General features: G+C 39.7%; 1 protein-coding gene across 9 annotated transcripts in view; it reads right to left on the reverse strand.

The window, feature by feature from the left end:
- LOC105423105 (uncharacterized) overlaps positions 1-17,878 on the reverse strand; it is a 128,730-nt gene that overhangs the window by 76,446 nt on the left and 34,406 nt on the right. For 8 of the 9 annotated variants that reach the window (XR_016137876.1, XM_089070397.1, XM_011632746.3 and 5 more), the window contains exon 2: positions 11,310-11,495. Coding sequence is in view for 7 of the 9 variants with exons in the window: in XM_089070397.1 (XP_088926523.1) it covers positions 11,310-11,495 (186 nt within the window). In the remaining 2 variants the exon portion in view is untranslated. Of the gene's footprint in view, positions 1-11,309; positions 11,496-13,071; positions 13,110-17,878 lie in introns of those variants that run through there. The other variant, XM_089070400.1, reaches the window with a different exon arrangement.

Consider the following 17,878-nt stretch of genomic DNA (forward strand, 5'->3'; position numbering starts at 1 on the left):
ATATTTTATTATAAAATAAAATTCAGATAAGAAGCTTTAAAAAGGAAGAATAGTATAAACAATAAATTTTTAGAGCATATTTTTACGAGATACAAATATTATGACAAATATTATTGATATTTTTTAAATAGAATTATAATATTTTTCATATTCAATTTCTACAATTATTCTGCATTTTTAAAAATATTAAATATAAAAAAAAATATTAAGCTTATTTTAATGTGCAATAAGTAATATGAAAATATTCGACAAGTCTACACAAAATAATAAATAATTGATGAACGAAACATATTGTATTAAAAAAAAAAAATTTGTAATGTGCAACAAGCAAATGCATTATTTTAAATATAATTATGTGTCTTTTTATATCCATTAATTCATCTCATTCTATTCGGTGCATAAAAATATTAGCAACGTAACTGAAAAATTTTATGAGGTAAATATTTTACGAGATATTTCATATTTAATGTCAAAATGTCAAATTAAAATATTTCATAAATTATCAATCTTTTAATAATTTTTCCGTGAAATTTGTATACGTAGAATAATTAAGAAAATTGAACTACCTAAAAAAATATTACAATTCGATTTGAAAAAAAAAATCTATGACATACATTTTCATAAAAAAAAACGCATATTCTAAAAAATTTGTTGCATCTATTAAACATTGCACCTTAAAAATTTTTATTTAAAATACTTTTTAAAAATTATTTCGCACGTTTACATATTTAGGGATTTTGTGATATCTTTATATAATATTTTTATATAAATACGTATTTATATTTATAGTCATATGTCTAGTAAATGATCGAATGGTATCGTAGAGAACAGAAATGACACTCTTCAATCAAGTTGCGATCGATTGCAAAAATATTTGACGTTAAAGATTGTATCAAACATCTGTATTGTGTAGAGAAGAGTGCTTGTCGAATAATTGGATTTGTTCTCTCTCACGCACATGCGTACAGATCGACAAACTGCAATAAACGTGTCTAGAGGAGAAATTGTTAGAGGAGAAATTGCTATTAGAATGAAAGCAAAAGAACTCTTACATTTTAACTTTGTCTCTTTCACTTCCACATAACTACTATTAATATATGGTGTCGCGCGTGTCATTTCTCTTTACATTCTTAAAGTCCCCCTTTATTTTTCGCGCACGAACGTTCATTATTCTTACGAATAGGAAAAGTTTGATTTTGCCAGAGAGTACACAAAGGATTTTACTAAGATACAATCCTATAATTAATTTCCAAGGGAAATTCAAGCAAATTTGAAGAATGAAAGTTTTTAGAATATCGAGATATATAACGTTCTAGACAAAAGGTAATAAATTTTAAACTGTTCGGAAAATTTTGAAAGATAATACAGTAAATCTAGAGATAACGAACTCCACTATATAGCCAACCGTGCAGTCAGCTATACGTCAGACACAGCGATAGCTGTAGCATCGTAACGTGATTATGCAATAAACAATGGGGCACACGTTTATTATATAACACACGTGCAATATGCATGCAATATGGTTATTGTTGCGTTAATGCGGAATGATGTTATACGGGACTGCGAAACCCGCGCGTTAATTTTGCGCGTTTGTCGGCGCAATAAATCGTATAATATTTCGTCAAACGACGATCCTTCGATGTCCGCCGCTCCCTCGATTGTCTCGCCGATGAAAATTTCTTCCCTTCCATTTTGGTGACCGCTTCCGGTCGGCTTCGCGCGATTTCGACAGCGTCATCGTTCATACCGTCCCGAAGGACGGCATCGACCCTTCGACCCCGATCGGGGGAAATGCAGAAGTCACGTGAAAAGAAGTCGAAGGCACGTATTCCGTATCTCCGATGATGCTTCGTTTCGAGATCGACGTGCCTCGAAAGGAAATTCGAGCCCGGGCTTCGAAATACGAAAGTGTCATCTGAATTCCTTACTTGTCTGAAAGCAGCTTATCGACGATATCGTTCATGTGCAAACGTGTCTCCGTCGTACATACACAATATTAACGCGGAATAACGCTTAACGCGTTCGCGAGGCGAACACGCGAATATAATTTTACAATTCGGCGGGCGAGGAAAAAAAAAGAGATTAAATATCGTAGCCCGTAATGGTATCGAAAATTGAAAAAGTTGGCGCTTTCCTCTCCTTTCCGATCGTTCGGCTGGAGTTTTAAGAGTGACCTTTTATTCCAGAACCCGGATATATAATATCACCGGAGCCTTCATCGAGTGGTTTTATATTTCGTTTCTCCGGCGCTCCGGCGGGCGTACGAAGCAAGCAGGCGGGTATTCTTCTATATAAAGCCGCGGATAAACTTTGCAGGCAATATCGTCTTTTATTCGTTGATAACGTACGTCATCGTCGCAGAGACGCATTGAACTGTGAAATATAGGTATAAGCCACCGCCTGCGCAATTACATAATACGGAGCGCGTGGCGTTTGCGTGGCCGTGTATAAACGCCACGTTAAACACGCTCGCGTAACCGATCCACCTTTCATCGGCGTTATCACGACGGCAGACACGGGGCAAGTTTCGCAGTTTTCCCGGCTCAGACAACGCTTGATATTCACGACACGTTCGGGATAGTTATCGCGAGACTGGAGAACGCAGCGGTGATATTCTCGAGGGTCACTTCGCGTTAAATCGGTTCGCTTTTCCCCGTTAATAATTCACGATTCGAGATAATTACAATAAGAAATTACAATACGAAATTTATTTTTTGACTTCATTAGCGCCGACGTAAAAACGAGTTCTCCGACGTATCGCAAGGTCCGAAAGATGTAGCAATCGACTCACGGTCGTGGATTCGAAAATGTTGATAAAGATTTCCTCGAGCCGTGTGTGTGTGTGTGTGTGTGTGTGTGTGTGTGTGTGTGTGTGTGTGTGTGTGTGTGTGTGTGTGTGTGTGTGTGTGTGTGTGTGTGTGTGTGTGTGTGTGTGTGTGTGTGTGTGTGTGTGTGTGTGCGCGCGCGCGCGCGCGCGCGCGCGCGCGCGCGATCGATTCTGACATGGGAATCGCAAAGTTTTAAGTTTTATCTTGAATCCTTTGAAAAAGAATTATTTCTATGGACGAAGTCTACAGGTGGATTCTTCCGAAACTTTTCTTTCGTTTCTGTTAAAATCGTGAAGTTTGCCGCGTCAAGTTAGTTTATTGTGCGAGAAAATAATAAGGGCATTTTCTCATTGATATCCGAGCATCACATCAAGTATTCTCCTCGTTCCTTACGGATTATTAAATCGAATGCGCAAAGGGAATAATCGATTCTCGCACCGATAGTTACGGTATGATACGTGATATCATATTTCGATGCGATCGATCGCATATTAAGACACGCGCGAAATCGTCGTTGCTTAAATATATAGCCTTCATTACGTCGTTACGACGAGGTTCCATGCGACATGTAAGTCTTGCCTAGCTAAGGACGGATGGCTTTGCCGCTTTCTGAGCACGACTAGCTAGACTAGCTTAAGCTAACCGCACAAAGCGATGCATCGTGGAGACACACCGTTAGTAAGATGCATGACCGCATGCGCGCGGTCGTATAAAAGCTGTGAGACACGATCGGGGTATGGTCGGTATTTGTGTGCGAGTTCCGGGTCCTCGGCTTCGTGGCACCGGGCGTGAAATCCCCGCGAGAAAGACAAATGCAAAGGAAAAAGAATAACGGCAAGTTAACACGCGAAAAAATATTTATAACGAGGACAGCGCGAGGATCGCGCGCGTTTCTACGTGTTACGTAGGTAAATGATGTCCCGTATACGCATGATGCATCTGCATCCGTGTAACGAGAGATCCCGGGTTGGGTTATCTCGGAGAACTTTGGCACCTGAAACACGATGCCAGGACGTGCCTTTCTCCGACCTCAAATTGAGACGAACGGGGTGCAGCATATCCCATGTACCGCACGCGGTACGTACATTCGTATCAGAGACGGGAAATCCGGACTGGCGTCGTACCGCGGAATCTTGAGAAATCTTCCGTGGACTTTCCGAAATCGAGACTGAAATCTTCAATCAAGAGACCTGTCACGATTGTCCGGAACCGATTTCATTTTCCTTGAAATATGTTGTTGAACGCAAAAATCTAAGAGACACATATTTTTTTATAACCACCCAATTTGAGATTTAGGGGATGAAACAATTCTTCGAACGCTTCTAACGCATATATTTGATCCCAATCAATTGTCGACGAGATGTATGTAGAAAAATGTTTTAGACAAAACTGTTATAGCTTGTTATATACTTTATAACTGTGTATTTAGATTTTTCTTTTAAATTTAATATTTTTTAAAATATCCTCAGTCTCCATTATTATTTTTGTGAAATTTATATTCCTTCTAAAAGTAAAAATTAAGAGAAATTTTATGTTCCAAATTCAATAACGTATAATAAAATAATAACTTTAGCGTTAGCTTCAAGGAATTGTTTCACTCTTAAAATCTCAAATTGGGCCAATATAAAAAAAATACGTATCTCTTTTTATGTGTATTTAACAACATATTTTCAAGGATCAAATCCAAGTTCCAAGCAGTTGCGACAGATCTCTTGTTCGTTAAAAATTCTAAAATAAGAATATCTACTTTAACGAAGTCCTAACGGATTAACGAAGTCCTTTCTTATTTCGCGCGGGATAAAGGAAGAAACTTTCCTAGTTTGTTCAAAGATAGATACCCTAAAAATCGTTGACATCTCTTATTCGTTCCAGAGTGAATCAGACGAGAGTAATTACCGCGTAGTTATCCTTTTTCTTTCGGGTGTACGCAAATCCCGTAGAAATATGCGGAGGATAATCGCTTTTAATCGCAGCAGTAAGCTTAGAACAAATACGCCGGAAAGCGGCAAGAAAGCGAGGCAGGGCGAGGGAAGGCGACGCGTTGACATAGCATTACGTTAAGTGGATTAAAAAGTTGCGCATGAGAATGGAATTAATTAGCGCGCGATGCGCGCCGATCCGACGCGATGCGCGACGCGGATATAAACGCAGTTAATTAATCGGCTTTCAATCTCTGCCTTCGTGACAGTAATGTCACAGTAACGGCGCGCAATTAACCATGCTACGCGCGTCCGCGAATTAATAATCGAAAGCCCGGTTAAAGCGGTTCCGAGGGCAACGTTTGTTCGGGGACGATCGGGCCTGGCGAGATTGACTCGGCCAAGGGAGGAGGGGAGGGGGGGGGGAGGGTTCACCACCCGAATATCCCGAATAAATCCCTAGATATCATCCCGGTGCGAAAGCGAGACGCGTTTCCGAGGGATTAACCGTCACCCGTGAACGACGACCGTGTCGACGACGGAGTCGCGGAGAGAATCCCGCCCCTATAATCCCCTCGGCGGAAGATGAAATTTGTTTATCGGCGAGCTCGCGGCGGTTCCGCTGTAAGCTTTTGTATAACCGTCTATCATCGGCGGATATACACCACCCGTGGCGTGTTGTCGCACGGAGCAAGATACACCGGTATCTTCTCGCTCGCGGAGTTAATAGCCGAATGTCCGAGAGAGCACAATGAGACTTTCTCGGAGAGCCGGCAGATACCAGGCAGGATCCGATAGCACGGGGGATGCTCCATCCCGCGGAGGAAATAACACACCCCGGGAACACGATGTACGGTCTGGACTTAAATTATTTATAGACTTCGAGAGACGACGCGCCGGACGTTCGCTAACTCGTCTGCCCGCTTCCCGGCATCTTCGACCTGTCCCGCGGAAACATTACGGCAAATTCCAACGCGCGCCCCATCAACACGATGGGATGCGAGCCGTTAATTCTCTTCGCAAAGTCTTCTCATACATGTAAAATAATCATTTAATCTTCACATTGTGGAATCAATCCCCTTTCTTTAATTATTAAAGGATACCCTAGATATCTCTCGGTACACTCGATACACGAAGACCATGTATTGATTCTCGGTTTGTCAAAATGTGCTCTAATATTACCGAAATTATAACTGACATTACTCAACAATTAATGAATCCTGTCAGATTCGCATCTGATAAATTTCTCGCTTGAATTTTTTTATTTGAACCTTGAATTAAATTTTCCTGTTTTTCAAGTAGGATCTTATTTCGAGATTCTAGTGTATATTTCAGAATAATGTATGTAATATTTAGAAACGACTCCATCTGACGATATTATTTTCCGAGGTAACAACGATGCGTTGAAATTTTAAATTAATTTGATGTTTGAAGAGGAATTTTTCCTTACTTTTCCTTACGATGCCGTCGCAGATAATTCGCGGGGAGTACAGTTGAATTGAGAAAATCATGAGCATTCAGAGACTATCATCCTCTCAGTTGTAAAAGCTACGTACTAAGAAATTTACTTCGCTGCAGCATGGCGTTTTCGCGTCTTTCGCGGATACGTTGAAAAATTTCATGTGCAGGGCGCATCTGGAAGCTTTCAGCTTCGTGGACACGCGACGGAAGGGTGCGGAGATATTTCTTTGGACTACGGACATTTTCATGCGCGTGCGGGAACGAAATAAAGGACGAGATGACCCTCGGCCATCGGGCTGTCCTGGTCCAAGTGACGCATGGCATCGTTCCGGACGAGGCGATCGGAATAGCGCCCCGGGCGAAACGATGCCATGACTGACCGATAAGACCCGATCGAATGGAAACCCTTTCGCAATTCCCCTTCCCCCTCTTTCCATTACGCTTCCGTCCGTTTGACGATTCTCTGCACTTTCGCTCAGATGCGTATTCCGTACATTCTATCTACGCCTTGCTCCTCGTCCCTGCAACGCTCGCTATTAGCTGCGTCCATACGGGACGCTCTGATGTAATTTTGACCTGGCATTTGAAACGGACTGAAGAATTACCGCGATCTCTGCTGGATTAACTAAAGATTTACTCTGCCGTATTCAAAGATTCGCGAATGAAAGCTGGTGGAGTAAAGCGCGGAATAAAGGTATCCTGATATTACCAATTAAAAATAATGACTGAAATTGATGATAATTTCGTGTATTTATATAAATTCGCGTCCGAATTATAAAAAAAAATAAATTAATAGTACGCTCATGTAATTTTTTTTAAAAATTCTAAATTAATCGCGTGAACACGGATAATGTAAAATGAACACGGATAGTCAACTTGTACGTATTGATTAACGTCACGTCTCGCTTTGTTGCTTCGTCAGAAATCGATCGAGCCGCTTTTCCAAAAATGCCAGCGATTCCCGGCCCTTCTATCGAGTCTAATTCCGCACGTGGCTCGATTTCTACGTCGAGGAAAAGCGAGAGAATAGAAACCGGGATGGAAAGACATGGGCGTAAATTTCCGCTCTGCGACCGACAGGCCGAGGATATTTAATCGCGGATGAAAAGTGACGCGAGCGTCCAGAGCTCGTAGTAATTTCGTCTCGGAGCATGCATTTTTCTTTCGTCGTCGTTGTCGTCGTTGTCGTCGTCGTCGTTGTCGTCGTCGTCGTCATCGTCCCCTCGTGCCCTGTCGTTTAACAGCGTGTGGACGACAGGTGGGACGCAGAAGGCGGTACCGCAGGACGGTGGAAAGAGAGAAATGGGAACGGAAGCGAAATTTCCACGAGAGTAAGCGAAACCCGTCCAGGTCGAACCTATTGCGAATGGCAGGAACGAAGGATCGGGAATGGGCGGAATGGAGGAGGAGGGGGGGGGGGGCAAGGGCAAGTACGAAGAATTGATGCCGGGCGTGACGGATAACGAGAACGTTAATCACGTGTTCGCTCGTGAAGGAAGACGATGCGTCGCCGTTGTAAGGAGTAAAGGAGAGAAGGTGCGAGCGTGTGTTTCTGACACCCGCCGTCACATAAACTGCACCTTTTCGTCACGAGGCGGATTAATCCGCGTGAGAGCTCAAGATTATATGTAAATTTCAAGACGTGAAATTTCAGAATTCAGGAATACGACTGCTGCTATTCCAAAATTGACATGAACGGACGGCCATAATACACACGGCATGCTCGGTATCTTAACGATATGAGAATATTAAGAGTACAATTTCGGAGTATTTTTCTCGATTGATATTTTACGATCAGAATTCAAAATAAATTAGATATGCCTTTTTCGAGAGAAAGAGAAAGATAATCTTTCGCCATTAAACCGTAACAATTTGATTACGTTACATAATCGCATTTTATTTAAGGCAGAAGATACCAGTTAGTTAAGCTGAAGATACGGTTACAAAGGCTAGCAATATACGATCTCAGGCATCAAAGACACAATTCCGTACGTGCTATAAAAATAACTCAAAACAATTCGCGACGAGTAATTTACGGCGTGACGGCATCCGCGTAAAGGATACAAAGCGAGGATCGAAATTCAAATGAGGCGCACGCCGGCAACGAATAAGGAGTCTCTATTATCGTGTTATACGTACAATTGAATTTGCTTCTATTATCACGGGAGAAATGAGAGCGAGCGTGAACTTCGAAGCGTAGTATTGCGTCGCGTCGTGCTGCCAGCGCGAGAGAGGGATGAAAAAAGGGGGCTGAGGGATATAAGAGATGAAAAGTAATGGCGGCGACGAAACTAAAGATACCTCGGCGGATAAACTTACGGCACGTACACAATGCTCGCGACAGCGAGCTCCGTTTTCGCCCTGCGCGAAAAGATACCGCGCGGAAATTACGACGAATCGACCCACGTGGAAATTAAAGCTGGAAACCACTCGCCGCGGAGGGGGAAGGGAAGGAAATACCGCGAATTCTGCGGCGACAGTTCGATTATAAAAAATAATTTCGCACTCGTTTGTTCGCGGGTAACGCAAAAATCGCGACACTCCCGACGGAATCTTGTTTGTAAGTTGTGACAGAACATTAATCAACTTTTTCATTCGAACGAAATTTTTTCGTTCTTTTATTTTTACCGCACGCGGACAGAGTCCATTCTGATTCCGCGCACGTTCGCTACGTGTAACATTGCCGCGTGAAGTCGCGACACCGGAACCACGTCAGAAATGTGTCAAAATGTTCTCCCCTGGGTAATACGCCGCGTGTTTATCGCAATTCATTCGCCCAATTAGTTTGCGAACGCGATTATTATGTTTATTGGTACCAAGTCTGCTCTGCATGAAAGCGATGCCCCTTCGATTCGCGCGCGGTGCAATTCTGCAATACGGTTCGCTGTTTCCCACGAATCAATCAGCATCAATCGTATAAGTTATGATCCTAGATCTAGATAATTAAAAAGTTAAAGAAGCTGCTCGCAAATATTCGAGTTTTAGTTTATGGGAAATATTCCGGCAAAAATTGCGATGCGTTGCGCGAGATTTAATATCGAGTAGTGAGAAAAACTCGGAGCCTTAGCTGCGGAGAAGGAGAAAAGGAACTTTGAACAAGTTCTTGTACCAATTTCTTCAAACTCACCAGAATCCTTCTTACTTTCATCATTAATGCAAATTGCGTCGATCTAATTTCTAGGTAGCTTATGTCCACAAACGATAATGATGTCATAGCATCTCGCGGAAACGTGGTTCCGCGTTAAACGACTTGGTAGTATTTTCAGTTATCGACAACATCGTTTGCGATAACGAGTCTTGCAAGATCAACCTCTCAATGTAAAGAGGAAACAGAAATTAAAAAGAAAGAAAAATCGTGCCACGAGACATTCACTGCAAAATCTATTTCAGTTTCATACGAGAATAAATAATCTGTGAAAAATCATATCATTAGTTATTTGATTGATAGCCAGTGTTGTCAAATAAAAATCGATACGTCAAACTCGAAGAGAAAAAACTAAACTAAACTCGAAAAGAAAAAAAGCGGGATGCTTTTCTATCTATTGATGATTTCAATCGGCGCTGCGAGAAAAAGGGAGATAAAGATAAGGGGATGAGAGGAGTAGAGAGGGGGAGGCGACAAGAGGCTCTTTATTTCCTTTATCACGACGTACGAAAGGCGAGAAGGATTCGCTAGGCGGGTTACTGCATATACGTACATAATATGAGCAACTCGTACGAGCAACTTGGCTGATTTGTACGCATATCGGGAGCTCTCCATAATCCTCCGGCGCTGGGAAAACGTGATCCGCGGACCCGATTTTTCGCCGCGCGCGTATTTCAAAAGCCGGCGCGTTTGAAGGACACGAAGATTGCTTACCGTGAATACAGAAATCGGAATTACGTCGCTTTTGATCACCAGCGGAACAGCTTCCAGATTTAGTGCAATACCATCTATATTTAAAATATCCCCGATATCGCTCGTGGTTTTATATAAATCCCCCTTATACCAATTCCTCGAATGTTTTAAAGCTGACACGGGATCGAATATATATATATATATGACCAATTTAATAACATTACCAATTACAATTACTCTTTTTCGAAAGTTTTTATGAAAGTGATTTCTCGTTAAATTACTCGTATAAAGATGAGTCAAAGTCAAAGTGCGCGTGTGCTTATTTTTGGAAACGAACGATCGATTTCCCGTGTCTGAAATAATGAAGTGCTTTCCTACAGTCTGTCTATGTCGAATAGACGTTCGACGATGCGAAGAGGACCACAACCGACAATAGGGCAAAGTAATACAGAACGATGTGATCGAAGTCATAATTAAAATCTAATGTTACCGAGAACCTCCAACTCGAAATGAATTGTTACCGCACACGCGATGTGATCGATCATCCGCGGTGCATTACGGAATAAAAGGCCTCATCGTGCTATCGTGGAATCCACAACGAGCAAAGCAGCGCGATCCGTTCGTATTTTCATGTCAGGCCGCGCGTACCGCTTTGAATAGCAAGTATTTCGCGGAAGGAACGAGTCTTCTTCTTATACCTCTCTCTCTTTTTGACGAGAGAGAGAGAGAGAGAGAGAGAGACATGTACATGTAATCATCACGCTGAAAGGGGTGCGCTGTCCTCAGCTGTATTTTGCCGCGACGTTTATCTTTCCGCAACGTTACATTAGGTAGATTGAATTGCGATCGTGGGGTAGATATTATAAAATATTCGCTGGGTAGCAAAACTAATAATTTAAGTGATAAAAATGAAAACTAAATACAAAACGGAAGGGTATGAAATACATGTATTTTATATTTCCGTTTTGCGTTACCCTCCTCATACATGAAAATCTGTGAAAGAAATCTGAATTATCTCCCGGAAAAGGGGGTAATCTTACAATTCTTCACTCGCCTACGACCCACGATTTCAAAATCTGTATCAAATTTTCAAGACGCTATCTCGTGAAATTGAAATAAACTGTCTATTGACACTGGCAGCAAAATTAATATCAAACTCATCAACCCTTCTGACCTGTTCTGAGGACGATGCAAACAGAGGGTATATATATATATATATATATATATATACATATATATATATATATACCGGGTGCAACTCACCTCGAATGCAGAACGCAGCCGCGCTGCACCGTAATGTAACTCGATGCTGGTGGTGGCGGTGGGGGTGTGAGGTACGTCGACGGTGGTAGTTCATGTCTATGGGGATGATTGTGCTGATGATTATGAGAATGGCTCAGGGCACCTCGCAGAGTCCCAGGCAGATGGCGATGTGGCGTTGACGGCTCGCTGAAACATCAACGAACGAAAAAGATGTTGGTCAAGAGGGTGCTGGAACTCTCCCGTGGTTATTCTTTTTCCACCAGGTATGTACCAGGAACAGATGAGGTCATACCCATGGTCGATCGTACAGAAGAGTCGACTCTACTGTCGGTAACACCCGGCGTAAGATAAGAATCGTAAAAGAGACGTGCAATTTCGAGCGAGTATAATTGAAAGTCATATAATTTATTTATGCAAATTCTTCTTAATGGTTTTTTCTGACAAAAAAACGGAACGCTTTTTGAAATAGAGAAAGAACGTAGAACGTAATAAAAAAATTATGATGTTTGTAGTTTTCAAAAGAGAAAAATATTCTATTTTATTTGGACTCATTTAAGTTAAAAAGATAGCACAGATTTAGTATCTCAGTATGTAAAAAGTAAATAGACATATCTCGCTTTTTTCCTTGTAATAAATTATTTGCAAAAGTACGCGCGCCGGATGAAACTGTACTCTTAAATCTCACAATCCCATAAATTTCGCAAAGGAATAAAACATTCAAAATCCCGCTTTCAAAATTAATTAATGATATAGGTCATGTGAAACATAATGTCCTTTTTTTATTTCCTTCATTACGTTACTACATTCGTCCTACATGTTTTTTTCATAATCGATTTGAAGGAATCTAATTATTATCCAATAATCGATAAAACATTATCAGATCAGACACAGATATTTTCAATCTCTTTCGCACTAATGTTGATGTTTATTTAAATGATGACGTCATGACCTTTCTGTATATTTCAATACTTGTCAGTTATCGACCAATATCAGTCAGATAAATTCTAAGATAAGAAACATCTTTCATCAACAGTAATAACATAAAAAAGATTCATAAAATGAAATATATAAGATCTCTCGTTTTAAAATTCACATCTGAATAATTTTGGAAAAGAATTTGGAAAAGAATAGAAAATTACTCAAAGAGAAAAAATATTTTTTTTTCATCGTTTTAGAGAAAAAAATAGAATACATTTTTTTTGTGAGATAACTTTTTGTGAGATAACAAATACTGCTATTTTCCAAATGGACTTGAGCAATCTTTTTTAATAAATGTAATATGATCCTTTCATTGATTTATCTGCTTATAAAAATATTAAGATAAGGCTATCAAAATTTCACGAGATATTTTATATTTTATATCAAAATACGTTAAAATAAAATATGAAATATCTCGTTAACTTTTAAGTTTATCTTAATACTTTTATGTGCAAAATAAAGGAATCGTGTTACATAAAATTTCATATAGTTCCATTTTGAAAAAATTCCGAGGTTGACCATATTTGATAAAAACATATAAAAAACTGTTACATTCATGACATTGTCCTTCTAAAGCATATCTTCCTCCTCTATGAAATTTTTGCTTGATCAATTTTTTGTAATACTTGACTTCTCAGAATTGCTTAATTGAAATTACTAAAACACTCTCCATAAACAAACTTATTTTTTTAATATATATATATATATATATATATATGGCAAGTAGTCGTTGACGTGAGAAATTTCTTTTACAAATGAAAAACGTATACAAACGTATACAAACCTTCCTTTCAATGTGCTTTTCATTATTTTTTGGGATTCGATTTGTTTTCGCACCTGCCAGTAATTGCACGCGGAGGGACGCTCGTTACATCCGGTCGCAAGGCACTGTTGCACCTGGGCCCCCTTTTAGTCAGAAATTCTGGTGGGGTTTGTGTGCACACACAATAAAAAATAAAGCGTATCCTTCCGGAAAGTTTTGCTATTTGTTCGAAACATTTCCATACACATCTAATCGCTCTTTTGTGTGTTTATGAACGGATGCATCAGTTCATTAATTAGTGAATTTTCTGATAAATATAAATTTGCTCCTTTAATTAAAAGTAGATGTAACCGTAAACGTAATATTGTACATATAAATAAAATGTAACATAGATGATTGTGGATCATTCCACAAATACAAATAGATTCAAGATTTCAAAAATCGACATAAATTTAATCATTCATTTTCGCGTTTTTTAACTCGAATTTTCGACAAGAAAAGATAAAAGAGATTGCAAAAAGGATTTTAATTTTACCAAAATATGTGGAACATGTACGTTATAATAATTGCCCGTGATTATGTAATGTTTCTCACAGGTAGATAAAATTTATCGGTGGTAACGTGTGAAACTCCTCAAACTGAAACCGGAAATGTCAAAAGGAACGAGTGTGGGATTCTTATCTAACACCGAACTAATCTTCCCGCTTTCTGTCGCGCCGTTATCATTTAGTCGTCCAATAAAAATGAAACCAGGGAAAAAACGTACGTCCGGTGAATGTATGGTGAATCGTGATAGTTTTCACAAAGTTCTAACAGGCTTGATTCTTCGAGCTTTATTCTTCTAATGGAACGATTAAAAATTTTCTATGGGGCGACAAAACTTGGCTGATGAATTCGATGAGTTTTTAATAGACGATAATGATTTCGCGAGGCGAAACTTTGATCGCATACTATCGGCTGGAGTATGTGTCTCGACACGCTGTAATGAAGCCGGGTAGCGCAAAGTTCTAAGAATAGCGATGCTTTGGACGAGATGAAGACTGACGTGCGTTTCGCGAAAGAGAGTAATTAGACGTCGCGCCGGGTGTTATCAAGATCCATGCGTGTAATCGCAGTGAATCGCTGAGTAATTAGGTGAACGAGAACAAACATGTACGAGTAATTCAACGGTATGAGTATTCTTCGTTTTACATGATTAAAAACGACAAGTTGCGAGTCTAAAAATATATTTCTTGGAGAAAATGAAAATGAATTCCCCGTAGAAAGTTTCAAGTAAATTTTCAAGTAAATGCACGTTTTCGAGATAAATTAAGCTAGATAAATTAAATAGACCCACTAACCAGAGACTCATAAAATTATTCAGATATTTATTTAAATAATTTCCAGTCAAGAATAAGCGAATTCGCTTGAAGGCTACTTGCTACGTATGCACACGTTTCTGGTTTTCGAGAATAATTATATTTAGGAATTTCAACTGAGTTTATATTACATTCCATAATTGATATGAAACTCGAATACGAAGCACTATAAACGTAGATGTCTGTGTAATAACAACAGAGCGTTGTAAACAGCGGAGCGTCTCAACCTTTACTCGGATCTTCTTCAACTAAATTGAAGTACCGTTGTGAATGACGGAACGTTTCAATCTTTATTCGATTCCTCTTCAATCAAGGTACAAATATCGACTTTACTTTGTTCGAGGAAGCCTAAGAAAAATATCAAATTCGTTATTTGTATTTACACAAAAAGAATGGTTTTGCTGAAAATATTTAAAAATGTAATCTAAAAATAATTTTAGGCCATCAAGATTATTATGTAGAATAAGCATAATAATAATAATAATAATAGATGAAATTTCTGGTATTTTAGCAATCAATTTGAACGTCTTACATAAACTAATTCTAATGGCCCAACAAAATTATATTCAAATTCAAATCCGATTAAATTTTTAGATATTTCAGCCTGTTTTTTTTTTTTTTTCCATGTGCATTTCTTTCCTGGCTTTCCTTGACTTGGATATGTCGGCATCGATAATATTGGATTTCCCCTTTGGACTCCCGGATACGGAAAGAGATTAAGAAAAAGTTTAAACAAGGATTCGTTACAAACTACCGGGGTAAGAAGCGCAGCTCGAATCGACACGGAGGGCTTAAAAATGCAAGCCCTAAATCCGCCACGAACACCGGTGCGCGCGGCGTAATTCAAGACCGTCGTGCTAGAGTTCCAGAAAGGGGTTCGTCGCGCAAATGTTTAACGAGAAGTCACGGAAAAACGCGGGGATCGCTTCGTGTATCCGCGCAATTCGCCCGATGCAGCACGCTCGTACAATAAGTTATGCGCGAGGAGGACGAGAGAAGAAGGGCAAACGAGCGAAGCCGAGTCGGAGGGAAGATTGTGAGGTATTCCTGCGCGTATGAATGTTTCAAAGTGGCAGCAAAGACACGTTTTATTCCGCAGACCGCGGAGTGTGCGTCTCAAACTTTATATTTTATGGCCGAAAAATTACGACTGGCGTTCTCTGCAAATATTCTGTAAAAAAAAAAAAAAAGGAGCATGTGAAGAGTGCACAGAATATAAAGCACAGATCACAAAACGAAGAGAAAGAACGCGAGACGCTTTCGTCTCGTTTTCTTCTCTACAGTCGTACAGTTGCACAAATAAGAAACTGTGCACGAAGCGTTAAGTTCCACATTCGGTGGATCGCATCTTTATATTCTAATGTATATTCTAATCAAACTTGAATTGAAAACCCACAGTTTTTATTTTATTAAAAAATTGCAAAAGATGAAATTTTCATGATTTTGTTTTAGAATTCAAGTTGATAGTTAAATTTTCTTTTGCGTTAAATATCAGTGTCCCGAAAAGAAATTCAAGGAGAAGATCTAAAAATATTAATCAGGAAATCTCAGGAAATGCTAAATTGTTTATTTCCGATATCGTAATAATCCCATCTTTTGTAAGAGTGTACATTGCTGCATTGCTGCATTACGAAGGATCGGTACTGATCTTCTCAGAGTCTTCTCAGGTCTTCCACGTCGGTAAAATCCCTCAACCTTAATTCACAGCGATTCCCAACCAGTGGTTCGCAACGTCTTGGAAAATTGAAAGATATTCATGCCTAGTGAAAATTCTACATTTTCAATTTTTCTCTTTTTCTCTTGGCAGAAATAATATCTATATCTTTTATATATTTTCAAAGTTTTCCATATTTTATAACAAAAATGTTATTAATTAAAAAGCTGGAAAAAGCTGGAAAAAAAGGATTACATTGCTTCTCGATTGATCAAGATATTAATAATTTTTAAATTTTTCATTTCTAATCTGATTTTGTGATATAACTATTTTGTACCGAATAATTGAAAAATATTCTGTATAAAATCTAGAATTTATATTGAATAATTAAAATTTATAAATCATGTTTGAAAGTAACACATTTGCACATTTTACATTTCAGAAAAGGATTTTGAATACGAGAGATTGAGAATCGTTACCTTAGCTGGACAGTCTTTATCCTTTTCAATAACAGCTGTCGTAAAGAAAGAAAAAACTTTTAGCGAGCTAATTGCTTTATTGAAAGAATAGATTTTTGATCTTATCTTACAATGTGATTGGTGCCAAAGCCAATGGCAACAATAACATCTTTAAAAAAGATAGAGAGAAAGAGAGAAATCGATCCACTTCAATCTCTTGTTATCAGTCGTGATAAGATTGTAACGTTGGTCTATATTAAACGATCTCCAACGATTTGTGCCGCGTGCGCTAAGTTTCACAACGAGACGGCCATGTGACGTGAAAAAAACGAGGCAAGGCAGAAAGGGAAAAACATGATAATCGGAAGCTGATGGCAAAGTATCGACGATGATGCGGGCATTGGCTTCCACAGCAGATGCTACCTGACTGGAAATTACCGTCCTCACGCCGACCAGGAGAGATGGCCCTAACAGGTCTTCCGATGTTTGAATACCTTCCGAATCGAAACGCAAATGTCAATGCAAATAATGCTTTCGAATGCTTTGAAGCGTGACGATCTCTTCCGAGTACAAACGATACCTGATTACATATATAACATTACTAATTTGCATTTACATAAATTTGTCACAGTTAACGAGCTTGTAATCGATATGTATTCTTGGGACAAAAGACAAAGAAATATAATAAATCGACCTGTAAATTTGAGCTTTGTCGAAATATGACGAAATTCTTGCAATTTCACAATTTGATTTAAGAGGGAAACGCATGTCGTAGGAGGTGAAACGTCAGTTTATAAATATGATTACTGAGGGATGTACGCGAGGGGATGCGATTCGTCGCGATGTTATTTCGCTCGCATGCGGCGAGCATATGTTCCATGTTCGAGCCTTACCGAAAGCGTAACTTTCCAACTTTAGACAAGGAGACATTCTATACTTGACCTTAATGGCGCCGCTCCAACGCGCCGCCCTCGTGGCGGTGGTCCCGAAGATCCCTTCCCCCATATTCTCGATCGAGCCTCTCGTCCCCCTCCTCCCCCCCGTCGCGTTTATTTTCGGATAAACCGGCGAAACACAAAATGCACGCGTCGCGATTACCCCTCGCGATGTTGGAAACCGATCTGCAAGATTGCATTCCGCGTGATCGAATCCGGCAAAGATGTATCTTTTTTGCATCTTTTTTGCATTGCTCGTATCGATACGGGGAGTTGACCGAGCCAAATGGTGCGCGATCTCGATGCTCGCGTTCGCCATTAACCCGGTACTCTAATCGGGAGCGCTCGAAACCACGTCTGGAATTCGCGATTGCTGTGAAAGAATGCGCGCGATGCAGAATCCACGCGCGGAGAGAAGCACCA

The sequence above is a fragment of the Pogonomyrmex barbatus genome, unplaced genomic scaffold (genome assembly GCF_055798465.1).
Source record: "Pogonomyrmex barbatus isolate J1 unplaced genomic scaffold, ASM5579846v1 scaffold10, whole genome shotgun sequence".
Classification (NCBI taxonomy): domain Eukaryota; kingdom Metazoa; phylum Arthropoda; class Insecta; order Hymenoptera; family Formicidae; genus Pogonomyrmex; species Pogonomyrmex barbatus.